This window comes from Orbicella franksi, chromosome 10, assembly GCF_964199315.1.
Source record: "Orbicella franksi chromosome 10, jaOrbFran1.1, whole genome shotgun sequence".
Lineage (NCBI taxonomy): Eukaryota > Metazoa > Cnidaria > Anthozoa > Scleractinia > Merulinidae > Orbicella > Orbicella franksi.
Genome location: NC_138154.1, coordinates 15,664,082 through 15,681,384, shown reverse-complemented (window position 1 = coordinate 15,681,384; position 17,303 = coordinate 15,664,082). Strand labels below are relative to the sequence as shown.

The following is a 17,303-nucleotide window of genomic DNA, read 5'->3' as shown; positions in this document are numbered from 1 at the left end:
ATTTTCTATCTAAAATATATGCTAAGAGCTTACAGGGGGATACTTTCGAATTTCTTTGCTGTATTTCGCTCTGTTCAAAGAACTTTCTTTGTCTAAGAACGGTGCAAATCTTTTTGTGTCATGCAATATGCTACGATAACAAATATATATAAAAGCTACACTTTGTAAAATGCTTGCTACAGGGCACACAAGTTCAACTTGCCTAGTCCAAAAATACTTCACTGGAATGAAAGCAAGACCCGCAAGAAAAGCATTAATACATCACACGCCTTGGATCATGACATCAAACGTCGCACACTTTTCAAGTTCCAATCTTATTCGTATGAAGTAGACGCCACATTGTACGTCCAATCAACTTTTGTTCTTTTGAATTATTTGCTTTCGATCTCGGTGTTTGTTTTTGCTGGTGTGATGATTGGTCTAATTCTAAGACAATTTCTTGATGCCGCGCTAATTCTTAACTCTGGAACTCAGAGAAAAGTCACAGAAGGCAAGATATTTTAAGTTAACTGCGAGGTTATAGAAACTAGAAACGAGTTGATGAAGCAGGTATCATTTCGAAAGGAAATAATTTCTACAAAAAATATTTCAAAAGATGATCAGGAACTGATCGCTTTGCGGTGCAATAAGTTCAAACGTGAAATTTCACGTGCGATAAATCCAATGTAAATAGTTAACAAATAAACAGAGGTTATTATAATTTGTTGTCTGAGGTCCGACAACTGAATAGCGTCTGAAGAGACTAGTTACAAGCATTTTCCAACCACCTTCCTGCCAATTATTTTAAAAATTTCCCATTGTTTTGTAACGGGAAACAAAACAGTATTTACACGGTCAAATCGTCAGGCTGTTCATGAATAGAAGCGAGAGGCTTTTAAAATAAGCTTTTTGCGTTCATAACTTGATTCCTGTGTCAGTAACGCACCCTCCCCCCCTCTGTATTACACCCACAGGTCCTCGTTCTCTACGCCGCCTCCCCCACTGTCTTTTAACCTGAGCGTCCTGTCACTCGGATTGTCGTTCTCGTCTCGCGCTGAATTCGCGGCTGACGGTCGTGACGAAGTAGACATCACCTCCATGGGGAGGTCATCCCGTGAGCGACTCCCCCTGGAATAGTTATCATCTGATGTGTACGGAGGGGGGATCTGATTCAAGTTTTCATTCCAGCTGCGCTGCCTATCTGATTCCGAAGAGATGTCAGTCCCCCCTGATGGCTCGCCATTGACGTTTCCCCAGTTTTCCCGACGACGACTTCCGCTTCGCCACTGATCGTCGTCGCTCTCCAACCGGCTATTGTTCGGATCTCTTCGGTTCCGTTCGTCGGGTGTTCGAGGGAGAGAAGTAGCTTCGTAGTCCATCGGCGCTCGAGCTAGTTCGGCGTTTCTGTTAGGATCGGGCTGCCATCCTTCGTTCTTTATTTGCTGCTGTAGTTAACTATGGTTCCAGAGGTTGTTCAAGACCTGTAACAAAAAGATAACTGGAATATCAAGCTGGTTGCCTCTTGTCATATTTTAAGATAGCGTGCGCGCGCTTTCATTGGTCGATAGGTTTGTTTAGATGTGAATTTATTATATCGCTGTGTCTCACAAGGACTGGGAACTACTGAATTCACGAATTTTATTGGCTGAAATCGATATTGAAAGCGGTCTGGATTTTCCGATCTAGACCGCCATTTAGACCGGTAATGTTTTGCGGTGAAAAAGTTGCAAACTGGAATACAAAAATATTGACTATTTTCTTCTAAAAATATTTATTTATGGCTGTGCCAAAAAGTCTGATGACAAAAAAAAGTAAAGAGGACCAGCAAACTTTGGCAGAATTAATTTCAGCCCATCGCCGTTCGCGAGCAAAATGTCAGCCAATAGAAACCAGTTACATTAAACGAATTAAGTTGTTCTTATTAACATCTTATTAACCGAGCTTAGTCGGTCTCTATGAGAGATTCTCCCATACAGACCTCCTGCTCGGTTAATAAGAGCTAATTATCAACTTAACAAATTGACATCAGTTTTTCATGCGTCAATCCTCTTATTGATCATGAATTTCGACATAACATTGTCAAAGTAGATGCGCTGTGATCCGCAGACTACTTTGACGATGTTATGGCAAAATTCATTGTCAATAACAGGACAGTCATGTGAAAAATTGACGCCGACTGTTTTTTTTTTTAATAAATGAACGTATAAATCATAAATCCATTTATCTGTCCACTTATTGACAATAAAAATAAGCCAATGAGCGCGCGAGAATTTCTGCGGTTATTGTAAAAACGGTTGTGATAAGAAAAAAAATTCTAAGAGCAACAGGGGACTTTTTTCTCGTGTTATACGAACACTAGACTGCGTCTCAGGTTTGCACAAATGTCTCGAATTCTCCTAATCTCCTCGTGTAAAGATGAGGCTATGCAAAGACGAAAAAGTCCTGTATTTGCTTACATAAATATAGCGCAGATTACTTTCTCGCTGAACGTTTGAGGACAATCATTTTCCATGTTGAACCTCTATTTTCATTGAGTATTTGACTGCGCGCGAGGTAACAGCATAAGACGCCACAGGAAACAGTGCTAGCGTAGCCCCCGTTCTTAAAAAACTGAGACGGGTGATATCAAAACCCACTGAATTCCTTTTCAGAAATGAATTCGTAAGCCTTGTTTCCGGTCTGTGTCAGTGCCCAACTGAATAGGATAGCGTCCTGTAATCAGACAGTGTGTTAGATACCGAGCTTGATCGAATGATTGACATTGCTTACCTGGTTAGCTATTTTTATGACTCGAGGCGAGTATTGTTTGTTCTGATCTGTCGCTATCTTCACTATCTTTTGAACGCCTTTGGTCTTACGCAGATATCTGTAACAGAGATGACCATCCATATATTAGTTATGTAACGCTCTCTCGTGGTATACCATGGAATATAACACTTGTCACTAGTATTTTCTCGGCATACACGAGCCTATAGGCGAGTGTGTATACCATGAAAATACAAGTGACAAGTGGGTTATTCCATGGTATACCACGAGAGAGCGTTGCATAACTATTTTATACCATGCCATAGAAGACGGCAACACAGTCAATGCGACAAACGCGCAGTACACCATGGGAAAGTTGGTTGTAAGACCCTGGAATATACAACGGCTTTCCTGTATTCTGATTGGCTGTATTTTCTCTGGCATGGTATAAATAAAGGTGTCGAGAGAATGGAGAAGACTGGGTGAGTCAACAATGAACGAGGCATAACAGAAATTAACTTTACTTTGTAAATATTATTAGTGGGAACACAATATTGCAATGTTAGCACAATGTACGTACGCTCCCGGCAGTTGTCAACTGTAATCTCCAAAGACGCCAAAAACAACCACAAGAAATAACAAAAAGCAAGCCCTCAAGTCGTAAACTTACAACCAAAGGTCTCTGATTAGAAACAAAACTCACAACAAGTTCTACATTCAACATCACCTGACCATAGTATGAGAACAACAAGCGCAACGCTCGTCAAAGAACATCCAAAAACTGTTGCTCTCCAAATGAAACAATGTGAAACACAAACAAGCTTTGTAGTCATTGGCAAATGAAATTAAAACTGTGAAGACAGCAGTAGAGCGTGATTTTCAACCGAGTGTCGAAACTAATCCAAAATCGTTTTCAGTTGGCTTTACTCCACTATACATACACATACATATATATTATTTGTTCTCGAATTTAAGAGTAGATATTATACAAGCTCATTTTTCTGAGAGAAAACTTACAAGAGTGATTGGTTAATAAAGGACCCTCGCTACCTATTCAACCAATCAGATGAACCACCAAACCGACGCGACTTGATCACGTGTGTTTCCCCGCGCTCTGCTCGGCTACTTGAATCTGCTTCGAGCCCTCTTTTGTTCATTGCATGCCTTGTTCATGTTGGCTGCGATTGAACTATGTAACTGCCTTGGTTTTGGTTTTACAACTCTCGATTGAAAATCGCCAAAACCGCACTGATCTGCAGCACAAACAAACAAAAAAAAACAAACAAAAACAAACAAACAAACACTCACTTGCAGTTCTTGTCACTCTTGTTCGTGAGCTGGAAAATGGCACACAGAAGCGAGGCTACAGTTGGATCCTGCACCAGTCTCTCCTCCTCGTTTCCGGTTGGGAGTCTGAACACCAGGTGTGTTATTGCTTTTTCGCCTGAGGAACACAAGTGTGTGCATGTTTAAAGAGCTGTGAAAATTATCCGACGTCTTACTGTCGTTTTGGTACAGTATTCGTCGACCGCTTTCCATTTGACCAAAAATAACGGAACTTTTGAAACCAGGGCAAAAGTTTCCGGAAAGTTGTTGAATTTTCGAAATGCGAGCTACTCAACCGAATATTGCGACAGGAAAATTAAATGGAACGAAGATTCGTGTCAAAAATTTTGGGCAAAACTCGCGAAATTGTCCTCTTTTCCGAAAAATCCGGAAAATGCTGTCCCTTTCGCCACTGGAAATTTCGGAAATTTTGGAAATTTAAACCGGAATGGAAAGCGACTTTCGTTTTCAGTGTGGAGTACATTGTTTTTTTCGTTTCATTATTATTGTTATTTTTTGCGTAAGCATTTTTTACGGATCGTGAAAGTGAAAATTCCAACAACAAAGAATTTTGTGCCACACAGTATTTCCTTACTGTTGTGGGTCGCATTAAACTTTTCACAGCTGAGAAGCCGTAACAAACCTAGAGGTTACCCGAATACACAACACAATGGCCCCGGCCTGGGCTCGAACCTGAACCGCCATCACACCTCCCTACCTCCGTCTTTAAAGCTGGTAAACTTGTAACACGATTTGCACGGAGCAAGGAAGACTATTTTTTAAGGCTTCCTGAATTCATTCCTTTATAAACAATTATTGAATGAGGTTTTTGTGATATCCGGAATAATAAAGGTCGAGGTAAGTGTTTTCAGCTGAGGCTGATAACACTATCCGAGACCTTGATTATTTCGGATGTCATTCACAAAAACCGAATCTAATAATTGTTTTATTACACATTGTTTTAAAGAAAATAACGACAAACGCATTATCGCACCGAACACAGTTTATTTCCGACAAGCCATGTTCTTACTTCGCTGTCCGTGAACTTGACATTGCTCTTGGAAATCATGCATTGCGCAGGCAACCTACAGATTATTCACTAATCTGCTAGCAGATTAGTGAATAATCTGTAGGTTGCGCTGTTTCCCAGAATTAACCGTAGGCTTTTAGCCAATGAGAAGACAGATGGTGACTACACTGTATAATGATATTTATCGTTTTCAGGTCTAAACAGATTACATATGCAGTATAATGTGAAAGAAAATACTTACCAACACTTCTTCTGTTTTCCGGGTCGACACACAAGTTGCGAAGAGCAATGGCGGCCGCGCGGATTGTTGGATCGTAATCGATTCTTAAAAGTTCAACTATCTGAGGTATCGCTTGTGCTTTTCTTGTGTCTGCACGGATCTTGATCGCCCACTGTCGGTAAATAAAGACAGTGGCAGTACCATAAGATTATTAATATTATGACGGCAATAATAACCTTTATTTACCCTCGGATGTGTTTGTAGCACAAAAGCTAGTGGGACCAAGTAAACAACCTAAAGAAATGATTCAGATTGGACATAACATTGTTAAGAATCTCCACTGGCCTGAGGCAAACCAGTTGGCTATTTACAAGCGTGGTCGAGGATTTGAACTCGGGGTTACCGTGAAAGCAATCCAGGTAGTGATCAGAGCGGGACTCGAACCCGGGACCGCTGGATTGCGAGTCCGACGCACTGACCACTCGGCTACGCTGCCTCCAGATACCGACCCTTGTAAATATCGACCGTAATTTTCCTGTCGATTGCCACAGGAAAACGCGAAGATCTGTGTACTATGAAGATACTATCTTGATGACTATGTCAACATATAAGCTTTTAAGGGATTGAGTTATTTATTTTATTTCAGTGCGAAGAGTAGAAATGAAGAGTGGGAAAACCTGTATCTGCGATACCAAAATGGCCAAATCTACGACCAATTTCTAGACTAAAGCAGCTCATAGATCACACCGCAATTTGGCGAAGTAGAGGCCAATATAGCTTTTAGAGAGGGAAGACACTCCCATCTCAAAATACGAACAAGGCAATGAGGCAGTCAGCGAAGATCAGCTCTCTTTATCCCCCCGCCCCCCCCCCCCCCTTTCCTCGTTGCCCGCGTCCGATAGCCTGAAGTAAATTGTTGGAGTGCTCTCCTTCTGTATATTTTCACGATGACAATCTACATAAAACGCAACTCAATCAGTCCTAAATAAGCTTTGCTACTCGTCTTCAAGTATTGTTTATGAGCAACAAGAAGTCACACAAGTCAGCAGTTTAAAATGTCGACATCTTGGACTGTGAAATTGTTACGTAACTCTTGGGTTACCCCCCGTTAGGTATTAGATACACTCTATCTTAGCTAAATACATCAAAACTACGCACCTTCCACGAGCAAGCCGTCAAGTTGTGCAAAGCCCCGGCCGATCCCTCTAACGTTTCAGTGTTCTTGGCTTTACGTAAAAGCACACAATACTGTTGAACTGTCTGCGCTTGCCAAAGTAGTTCCACTCCTTGAGGAGGGCCCTTCGGCCGGTCCATGGGCCGTTTATCGTTAGGGACCTTTTTCTTCTTCCTGCCACCGCACCCTGCGAAACAGCCCTGGCTCTGTTGTTCCTTGACAGCTGCTGGATCCACATCCACATCAGCGTCGTCATAACGGTCCCTGTCAATCTCGCTTTCAAGCCGGTATGACAGGTTTCTTAACGTGCACACACAATGTTCAAGACACTGGGGAAAGAAAAAGGTGAAAGAGAAATATTTAACAATTTATGATTCTTCCTTCAGTGCTCAGTTAACAGTTTTGATTCCCTGAAATCTCAATGCTACCATCAGTTCTCTATCAGGAAACAGAGAGATTCTCTGGAAGAAAACTAGGTGTTTTTCAAAGTGATTTGTTCCCCTGAACAGCAAAGCCATTAGAAGACCCAATGTGAATACGGCGGTCGCAACTTCGGTCATAATTCGCGATAGCAGCGCACTGTTTCTCTCTGATGCCATAGATTTTACAATGTTGCCGGCTCAAGGACTTCAGCGGGATAGTGTTTCACCGTTAGACGTCATGCGACCTCGAAGTAGCCACTGAGAGCACGCGCTATTAGGGGAGTAAATTTTCCTTCTTTCTATCGATATATTATAAACACCAGTGGACGTTTGGGAGAACGAGAAATGTTGTGGGAATACGAGCCGGTAGGCGAGATTTTCCACAGCTTTTTCGAGCTCTCTCAAATCTTCACGAGTTTTCTATTTAACAATTAGATTATGAGCTCGAGATTTCTATCGCGTGACAGTTGACGATTACGCATAGAAATCGAGAGCGAATAATCTAATTGTATAAGTATAAATCTATTAGTCGTTCAAACTTCATCTAAATCCTCTTCACATACACTTCGAAAACGCCAAGAAGCGGCCGTCATTTTGTTAACAAGGGCACACTGCTACGCTACGGCTCACTATCCATCACAGAATAGATAGTGAGTAGCTTAGCTAATCAGAGAGCGGCATTCGTGATAGAACGCTAGTAGATTTATATTAATAAGAAATTAGATTATGAGCGCGAGGTTTTTATCGAGTGATAATTGACGAGGGCGCGTCAACTATCACGCATAGAAATTGAGATCGAATAATCTAATTGTTTAAGTAAAATTCAAATACGATTTTTAAAAGAAGGCTTCTTTTTTATTTTTCCTCCGAAAATAATACGGCAGTATGCCAAAAAAAAAGAGGTAAGAAAACTTAACTGTTAGGTACACTCACGATTTGGCTATTTATAATTGGGTGACAGAGAAAATAGGCTTGATATAGATACAACTCTAGTTGGACTCCTGATAGGGTTATAAATGTATTTGAGACAAACGAGCTGTCTGCAATCGATAGGCTAGTTTAGTGAAGCTTACCCTGTTGTCGTAATGCTCGCTCTTGACACTAACCCTAGTAATCCACACCAGACAGTCGACCAAGTCTTTCTCGTCCCTGAGCTCCTGCCGGGCCCTAGTACCGGCTGAAGACAGGTTGCGCACGAGTCTGGTGGCATGGACGAGTACCGCTGCCCAGGGTTCGGTCCTGACTGGCGGCTGGCCTCGAGCCGCTACAGCTGTCCACTCGGAGTAAGGTATGATGATAATAATGACGATGATGTGGAGACATACGAGAAGAATTCTTAAACGAAGCGACTGAAAAAGAAAGCACACAAAATTAACAGACCTGTACTACGCGGTCAGCTTTGAGAAATGTATATTAATAGGCGACCGTTTACTTCACGTTCACGAAAAAAAAAAAAACATCTGCCCCTGATGAGAGCCAGAGAGAGACTAAGACAAAACAAATCGGCCACTGTTGGGAGAAAAAGTTAACATAAAAGAGGACTCGGTTAACGTAGAATATGTATCTGGACACAGGTCATCCGCAGATCTTTCAGACTTTCTTTATTGCAGAGGCCCACATCTTCCATGCCTTAACAACAGTCTCTGTAGCATCAACCCCTCCCTACCCCCCTGGGTGGGATGCTAGTCCATCGCAGATTACCCACAGCATTTTACAAATTTCTATTACAAGATGGGAAACTTGTCTCAGAGGAATTCCGTGTGACCGCTCAATTCAGAACCCAAGGGCCACAGAATCTCCCTTTCTTAATTCACAGTCAGATAACAAGGACAAACATATAAATAAAACACACTAACTCACCTCAACAGACGATAAATTGCATAAAACGCCCAAAATTGCTTCTCTGTACTAGAAGGAAAAGAGATAAGAGAAGAACTTAAATACATGGTTGTTGAAAAAAGTACTGACAAGTATCCGATAACTGTTCTTACCTCTGTCTTCTCGGTTTCCTGTAAGATTTCAATCAAGACTTCAATTCCACCGCAATCAGCGATAGCCAACTGTTAAAATTAACAGAGTTTCAAACAAAGTGAATGGATTTTTATACATCCAAATGTTGAAAGCCTCGGCTTGATGTTTGTTCAAAAGCCGACTTCTTCGTGGACTAAGTTTCGAGCTCGAAAATGGTCGGCTTATATTTGGAAGGCACTTTGCGTCTGGGCACAAAAGAATGAACATATAAACATGTCATAATTTTACGGCATGTTAATACGAATTATAAAGGTACAAAAAAGAGTGGTTGTCTTACTCTGTTGGCGTCGTGTCTCATGCTGAAAGAGAGATTTCTCAGAAGACAGATGGCAGCATATCTGACACGCCATTCTGAATGTCTCAACAGTCTTACGATAACTGGAATGCCACCGAGCTCTCTGTGAAATAAACACAACAAAAAGAAACAACAATTTTTGAGAAGTCCAAACAGCTTCAAGAAAAAAGACAACAGTTGTCCGCCAGGCCGAGGGATCAGTGGGAAATCACGGTTACAAGATTTAATCTAATTGCAAACTAAGAGGTATTTATCTTTTTTAACATGTTATTTGTATTTCTTGAATAAAGTATTGCGATTGTGACCTGGCCAAGTGTGTCTTCAAACAGATCGAGAAATTGTTTGCAGTTGATTTTTCAATTGATTGGCACCGAAGCTGTCTAAACGCAAATGCTTTTAGGTTCCGATCAAACTGCAATGTACTGAGTTGGGTGTTATCTTTGAGAGAGTAAATATTGGCTCTGGTTTATTCTGCGGAATCGTCGCTTTGTTTTGTTTGTCTCTTTTTCAGGGGAATCTTGAGTTAAATCGAAGAACGCACCTATAAAATTCCCAAAACCAATCATGGATGGATGAAATAAATGGTAGATATTGCATTCTCCACTAAATACCTGACTTTGTCCTTGACAGATTCCTTACTGTAACATAAATGTTGCAAGTATCTGGCAGCGTTGATAATCTTTAGTTCATCTCCAGACTGCATGAAATCAATAAGATCTGGAATATCCGGTTCTTGACCAACTAAAAGGAACATAATCAGATGATGGGATTGAAAAAATGAAACAAAAACAAAAACAGTAAAAATTACATCAGTGTTCAAATATTATGGCAAGTGGACGCTAAACTCATAAATAGAGAATTTAGGATTCGACGATTGTGACAAGGCTGTGGTGTAAGAAAAATTACGGAGCCCAAACGTTCCTAACCATGAAATCCTGGGTGCCCAGTGCTCGCGCTTATATGAAAAAAAGTGAGTTTTCCAGTCGCCCGAAGACAAAAGTCAGTCGCCTGTGGCACTCGGGCTATTCTAGAGCACAGTCCGGATTGTGACTACGCATTTTGCTCGGAGAGGCATGGAACCTATTGTTGTGCGTTCGCTTCTCCTGACGTCATCCAGCAACGGTGAGAAGTAAGACCCAGGAAGTTTACGTCAGTTTTACGTAGTGCTCAATACGGATTGTATTTTCTGTTTTTCCATGCACCTCAGTATTGTAGACTTGAATATCAATTTAAGGAAGCATGCAAGTTCATTATGAACATAACCAGAAACTACTTTGTCCGCTAAATTTTGCCAGTAGCTTTACGGGTTCCAGATTGTTACGAAAAGAGCTGGATCTAGCAAGCAGTACCATTCCCGCCAAACCTTTCGTACTCGACCCAGTGCTAATCGTCCAGCCGTAAAGCAATAGTCTTCAGTATTAAATTCCCTAATGAGTCAATCTCTGCGCGTGCACAAGACGCAGTCAACAACAGGTCACTGGTGCCAAGCGCAGGAAGAGCTGCTACGTCAGTTGGCCATTGATCAGTTGCAGGTCTGCGAGTGACTATTCAAAGGTGGCTCAAAACAGTTTCCAGCACTTAGATTTAGATAAGCATGATAAGACGCAACTTTTGGCAAAGTTTAAAAAGATTCTTTACATAGGGTTCAGAGCCATCTTAAATATTTGAAAATTTCAGGTGGCTCTGAACTTTAAGTACATAATTTTTTTAAACTTTGCCAAAAGCTACGTCTTATCCTGCTTATCCTGCAATATAAAAAAAAAATTTCACCGTGCCGTTTGTGAATTATAAGCCCCCAAAGCTGTAATTAAGGATATTTTTACCGCATCATATTGTTGCTACAGTAACCTATTGTGTCACGAAAATGATAACCACGTGTTCACCAATGATTGGACAGTTTTTTTATACCATGATTGTAGTATCAAGTGATAAAGAGTGGTTCTAATGACCAATCAAAATCTTAATGCTGGAAACTGTTTTGAGCCACCTTAAAGAGAGGGACTAAAGCGGGCCACTAAACAGAACGTCGCTAGTTATAGTATGACCACACCGGGGGAGGTGGGACAAACGAAGAGACAGGGAAGGTGAGGCTATCAAGGTGGTGGGAGGGGGGGGGAGTGTTAGGAGGGAGGGACATACTACCGTATGTTAACGTATTCCTAACTTAATGCATCGCTTTAACTGCACTGATGCAAGAGTTAAACCAAAGCAATGCAGGAAATAACTTATACAGACCTAGTTGCCCGATGTTCCAAGAATCTGAAGGATGTGAAAAAAGTAAAACGGGTTAAATCTTGTACAGTAATATAACGACACTAAATGACAGACATAAAGCTTGGGCAGCCACGCATTGCTTGCTAACCACGCCAAACAACGAAAACTACAACATATTCTCCACTTTAAACGCCTACAATGCCGCAACAGCATCGTTGAGATGCTATTTCGATACTGTGACTGATACCTGCGCTTTTAGCAGGCTGTCTCACTGTTCATAAGTCATTTGTTTTGGCGATGAACAAATTTCCCCCAAATGAAAAGAAACTTCCCAAAGAAACAATAAGCGAATTAGGAACGGGGATCGATTGGCAACTTTTCGAACCCCTGACGTACTGCAGCGCGGAAAAATACACCAATAAAACAAAGTAGAATATATAATTTCTCGGTTCTACAACTCACCCAGTGGTAGATCGATTTGATTGTTTCGTCCGCCGATCCAACGACCACCCTTGAACACATAACGTTCACCACGGGCCAGCGAATAGATCACAACTTTATCTAACAACCATCGTGAATTTGAGCCAGAATTGTCATGACCTACACGCAGCATTTTCAACTGTAAGTGGAAAAGGGAGAGAAAAAGCAAACAAAGATTATTGTAAGCGGTAGAATGTTTGTAGTGTTTTCGAGCAAAGAAAGAACGTTAGCGAAACAGCAAACGCAGAACGCAAGGGGCGGAGGGAGGGAGGGAGGCAAATAGGTCAAGGAATAGAAAGCCTATAATGAAGGTCTTTTTGTCAATGGTCTTATCGATGATGATAAAAAAACTAACTTCTTCTAAAAAAAACCACCAAATTCAAGACTAGAGTGCAAAAACCATACCCTATTTAAGACCAAAGTGGCCAAAATCGAAACCCCATTTGTGACCAAAACGGCTAAAACAACCGCACCCTTTAGGGCCGCACATACTATATAGCTCGTATAAGGGAGTCCCTCCCCCGCCCACCCCCCCCCCGCCCCCCCGCGTGTTCACTTACCCGTCCCACGTCCTCAGTCCTGATCCTGAATCTGTCCAACTGTCCTCTGTTGAAGTATCCTTTTCCTTTGTTCTTGAGCTCGATCTCTTGACTCTTGCCTTCTTCTCCCATCATTTGGAAATACACATTGGCGTCCGTGCCGGCGTTTTCCTCCGCAGCTGTCTTGAATTCCACGTCATATTCCGAGTCTGATGAAAATATGTAAGAAATGTTAGCGAGAAATGAATAACTTGGATGCAAAAACTGAACTAAAACAATAATTTGAGTGAGCTACTTAACGAACGCTTCGTCATGCAATCTGCTCTTCTTGCGCCACGAACCAAAACAGTGCTTAAGTACGGAACTTAGCAGACAGTTGTTTCATTATTAATCATAACAATTACAATTTCCTCAAATGTGATTGGTGCATAAACTGCTGTATTTTGCTCTAATTAATCTGCAAAGTTGTAATCGGACAATGTCATCGGACAGTTGGCTGTAATCGGACACCTGTAATCGGAATGTTACGTGAGCCAATCATTTTAAGTCCTCTCCACTAAATCCACCAATCACAACATTGATAACAATCACTATAGTAATCAATTCAAGAGACTGACTTTGTACAATTGTGGAGGTTTAGTCTCTGGTGACTGCTTTGAAAGAGACTTGACAGCCATTTTGCAAGTTGTTCTCCATATTTTATAATTATGCTATTTAAAAATGACTATTTAAAGCTCTTTTTGCAATGAAACTTTTACTTTTGTGGGAAATTGTAATTGTTATGATTACTTGGTAACAGGACATCGTGTCATTCAATTCAGTCTGTAATAATACTCTTTGTTAATCACTCGTATGATTACAGACCGAACTAAACACCACTCAGTCCTATTACCATTATAAATACACGGTGAATCTCCTTGCTTCCATCTTTCTTAGGTTCAATTACCAGCCGTTTTAACGAAGACAGTACTGGTCGGGAGATAGGGAGACAAAAAAAAAAAAATCCTACAAGACTCCTCTCCCGTTCCCGTCCCCGTCCCCGTCCCCGTCCCCGTCCCCGTCCCCGTCCCCGTCCCCGTCCCCGTCCCCGTCCCCGTCCCCACCCCCCGCCCGCCCCGCCCCTCTTCCAAGAACGCTGGTGAAACAGCGATTACATTTTTGTTGTGTACGCGTATCTTCCGTGGCGTGCGGTGCATTTCTGTCAGCACAAAACATCTTCTAGCCTTTTATTAGCACCTTATCTGTGGCTAAGACACGTCTACATTGAATGTCTAAATAATTTGCTGCGTAGTTTCCTCAGCGAGCACATCTATTTGTCGCCACTCAATCATGACACAACTGAACAGCTTTACCGCTCCTCACCAGCTCTTCCTGCACCTCACCCTCCCCCCCCCCACGACAAGAGATTTATTGCAATTCTTTTCTGCCGTGATGAAATTCTTCAATAAAATATTTCTACTTAGTTTTCACTTTTATCATCTCACTTATGTTTAGAACATAACGATGAGACAATGATAAAAAAGAACGACTTCTGAAGACTGCCATTAACCCCCAGTTTTGCTGTATAGTATAGTCCAGCTAGCAAGAAGTCACAAAGTACGTGAGGAAAAATATGGCCGCAAGACCACTTATATCTCTTGGGTATTTCACTAATCGACTAACAAGTTACAATAAAAATAGGAACTGCTAAACAAGAACTACGTCTTACCGCCAAGGCCAGCTCCGGATTCTGTGAATTAGAACGGAGAAGGTCACGATTAAGATCCGAGAAATTTCTCGCAGTTTTTACTAAAAGAACCAGAAAACAAGTTCTCCCTGTTCTTATCGAGTCATAGAAACGATCATCAAAGCTTGCAAGAACTCGAAAAAGCTGCGGAAACAGTCGCCTGCGATCATACTCCCAAGATATGTCTCATTCTCCCTTTCGCGAAATCGCTCTTAAACCGAGTTGTTATTTGAAATTTGGTAGTGGGAAATAGTTTCCGAGGAAAATACACAAAGCGCGCGTTTTCGACTGTCTAGTATAAGAAATTCCCCGTCACAAACAAGTAGATCGCCCACTTCGCGCAGCGCAACTTCCCACAACAAAAGTGATACAGTCAATGGTTTGAACCCAGAAGAATCAGTAGTTCGTATAGTGTGATCGTCCGGGTGAAGGTAGGTCTGGAAAGAACTGTTGTTGGTGACTGACGTTTCGATAACCTGAGCGGAAGTCATTTCCAGAGTCAAGTGACTTGACTCTGAAGATGACCTCCGCAGTAACTTCCAACTGTTGTTGGTGACTGACGTTTCGATAACCTGAGCGGAAGTCGCTTCCAGAGTCAAGTGACTTGACTCTGAAGATGACTTCCGCTCAGGTTGTCGAAACGTCAGTCACCAACAACAGTTCTTTTCAGAACTACCCTCACCCGGACGATCATACTATACGAACAACAAAACTGATGTTAATCATTAATTTTAATCGGCCTCGCACGATATTCGTGATCGTTTGCTAATACTAATACTTCATTAGAATACTTACTCCAATAAAATACTTACTGCCGCTTTTCAGAATCAAAATTACAAAACTATAATCTTGAATGACACTAATACTAATAGGATTCTAATTTAAATCTATATGTTCATGGGTTTGAAAACTTGTCAAACAGTAGGGCCTGGAATTTTATTTTAAAATTGTCAACGCTTTCGCAGTTCTTCAACTCTCTCAGCATAGAGTTCTATGCTGCTACTGTTCTCTATTCTATGGAGGCATGCGACACAACAATACTATAGCATGAAGTACCTTGCACAGTCTCTACATCAATGGGCGTGACTGGTCCTTCAATGTCATCCACTACAATAAAACAAAGTACGGTGAATAGCTCCGTTAAAATGTTGTCACACTATTCAACAGGCGTCGAGACGTAGGAGAACAAAACAAAACAAGTAACAGTTGATGAATGAATAATTTATTTCTTCTCTTTTCTCTCCTTAGCCTCGGCGCCATGTTAGAATTTTAATATTTCCAATTAACAAATCGGACGTCGTTTAGCGTGGTCTGTACTCTTATCGACAACGAGTACGCGTCATCACAGTGATCAAAATGTGCGCCTCGTGAGTCCACAGCAAATTGTGGCCACTGTGCTGACGCGTATCGTTGTAGATAAGAGTGCAGACCACGCTAAACCACATTTCGATTTGTTTTTTACCACAATATCAACGTCAAAGAAAGTGTTTTTTTCAGAGCGCGAGCTGAAAGAGGCATTGCGCGACACATTGACGCGACCAGCGTGGTATGGACTCTTATCGACAACGGCAAATTAGCCAATCAGATTGCGAGATTAGCAGCAATTGTGGTAAAAATGGTTTATCAAGAGAACAAGACGGAAATGGTTACGAATACAGTAAACGTCAAAGGACGACCCCGCACGATCATATGTCCTATGCTCAAACACTATGCATGAATCACGTCACCGAAACATTTCTACTGGCTAGTTCCTCACACATAAGTAATGTATTGTGTTTTATGCACGGCCAAACCAACGAACAAAAACATACAACAAAGCACATACGTCGGGCTCCATAACCATTCCGCTCTATCGGCATTGATTCACATTAGCTGATCAATTTATGTTTTCCATGAATTTTGAGGGAGGAAAATCAGAGAGTAATTTTACTTGCAACCCTCCCCAGGCTCCCTCTCATTTCTAAATTTAGTAGAGTCCCTAACGTCTATTTTGATTGGTCGATAAATGAAAGCTCATCTAGCAGGAATATCGCCAGGCGCATCGACAAAATACCTGGGAATAGAACTGCTTCCTTCCGCTGACCAGGTCGGTCGCCCCCGAGCCAGCCGCCACATCTAAATTTATAATGTTCATCTCGCACAGGGATGTCAACATCTACTTCATCCAAATACCAGGCAGGGTCTTGTCCTTTGTTATCATGACCAATAATCAGCTGCTCGAGCTGTACAACAAATATTGAGAAACCGTGTTGTCAAGATAAACTAGAAAAACTATTACATCACAATTCAACACGAGGAGGATAAGTAAAGAGTGTCTTAAACAAATTTTTCTTAGGCTCCGTCCACACGTATCCGGATATTTTTGAATCCGCAATTTTTTCTCTCCGGATTCAAAAATTTCCCCGTCCACACGTAGCAAAAATATCCGGATTCGCTGCCGAATTCGCCTGATGCGTGTGGAATGAAGCCGTATCCGGAAAGAAAAAGTTGCGGATTCAAAAATATCCGGATCCGTGTGGACGCGGCCTTAGACATGGTTGACAAAGGCCTCACTTTTAAAATTCCCTGACTTTTTGCTGACTTTTTCCTGATAAAAATCAAATTTCCCTGACCAAATAAATACAAAATGTCAGATCTAGTAGCGGCTTCTGGCCTCGACTTACAGCCGTCTTGTTCACTTGTTCATTTAGACTGATAAGGTTTCAACAAGTTTTCTTTCTTCAATAAGGAAAAATATTGTTGAGATCACAGTTACCCCACGTTTCGACCAGCCCTTAATAGCATTAAATCAACCGCGTTAAATTATTTCAATTTTCCTCCGCTGACTTCTCTTCAAAATGTCCACTTTCACTGACCCAAAATAAAATTCCCCAACTTTTCCCTGACCTTGAAGAATTTTCCCCTGACTATTTCCTGACCTGTGGCAACCATGGTGGAGTTTTTCTAAACAATTTCTTTCCTTTCCAATCAGGGCGGAATGAAATTAATCGGCGCCCCTGCCCTGGTTAATTCACACTCGCAGAAGAGACAATTTAGCTAGCTTTCCCAGACTTCATTTCAAGACTTAACGTTGTTACAACTTGACAAAAAATATTATGCTATACTTTTTTTGCTTCTTCACT

At 41.5% G+C, this 17,303-nt stretch overlaps 1 protein-coding gene across 2 annotated transcripts; it reads right to left on the bottom strand.

Annotated features, from left to right (window-relative positions):
• Positions 1-1,425: 1,425 nt before the first annotated feature.
• On the bottom strand, positions 1,426-17,247 carry LOC145500365 (catenin delta-2-like). 2 transcript variants are annotated; one of them, XM_081479879.1, is made up of 16 exons: positions 16,235-16,428; positions 15,238-15,288; positions 14,164-14,184; positions 12,477-12,664; positions 11,899-12,055; positions 11,458-11,481; positions 9,834-9,963; positions 9,205-9,325; positions 8,888-8,956; positions 8,757-8,804; positions 7,970-8,245; positions 6,459-6,803; positions 5,322-5,472; positions 4,033-4,168; positions 2,749-2,845; positions 1,426-1,460 (listed from the first exon to the last, which is right to left on the bottom strand). In XM_081479879.1, the coding sequence occupies exons 4-16, from the start codon at positions 12,588-12,590 to the stop codon at positions 1,431-1,433; spliced, it is 1,698 nt and encodes a 565-aa protein (XP_081336005.1). In that variant the 5' UTR covers positions 12,591-12,664; positions 14,164-14,184; positions 15,238-15,288; positions 16,235-16,428; the 3' UTR covers positions 1,426-1,430. The 2 variants fall into 2 exon arrangements, with proteins under 2 accessions (XP_081336005.1, XP_081336004.1); XM_081479878.1 differs by lacking the exon at positions 1,426-1,460 and having other exon boundaries at positions 2,435-2,845; positions 16,235-17,247.
• Positions 17,248-17,303: the final 56 nt, after the last annotated feature.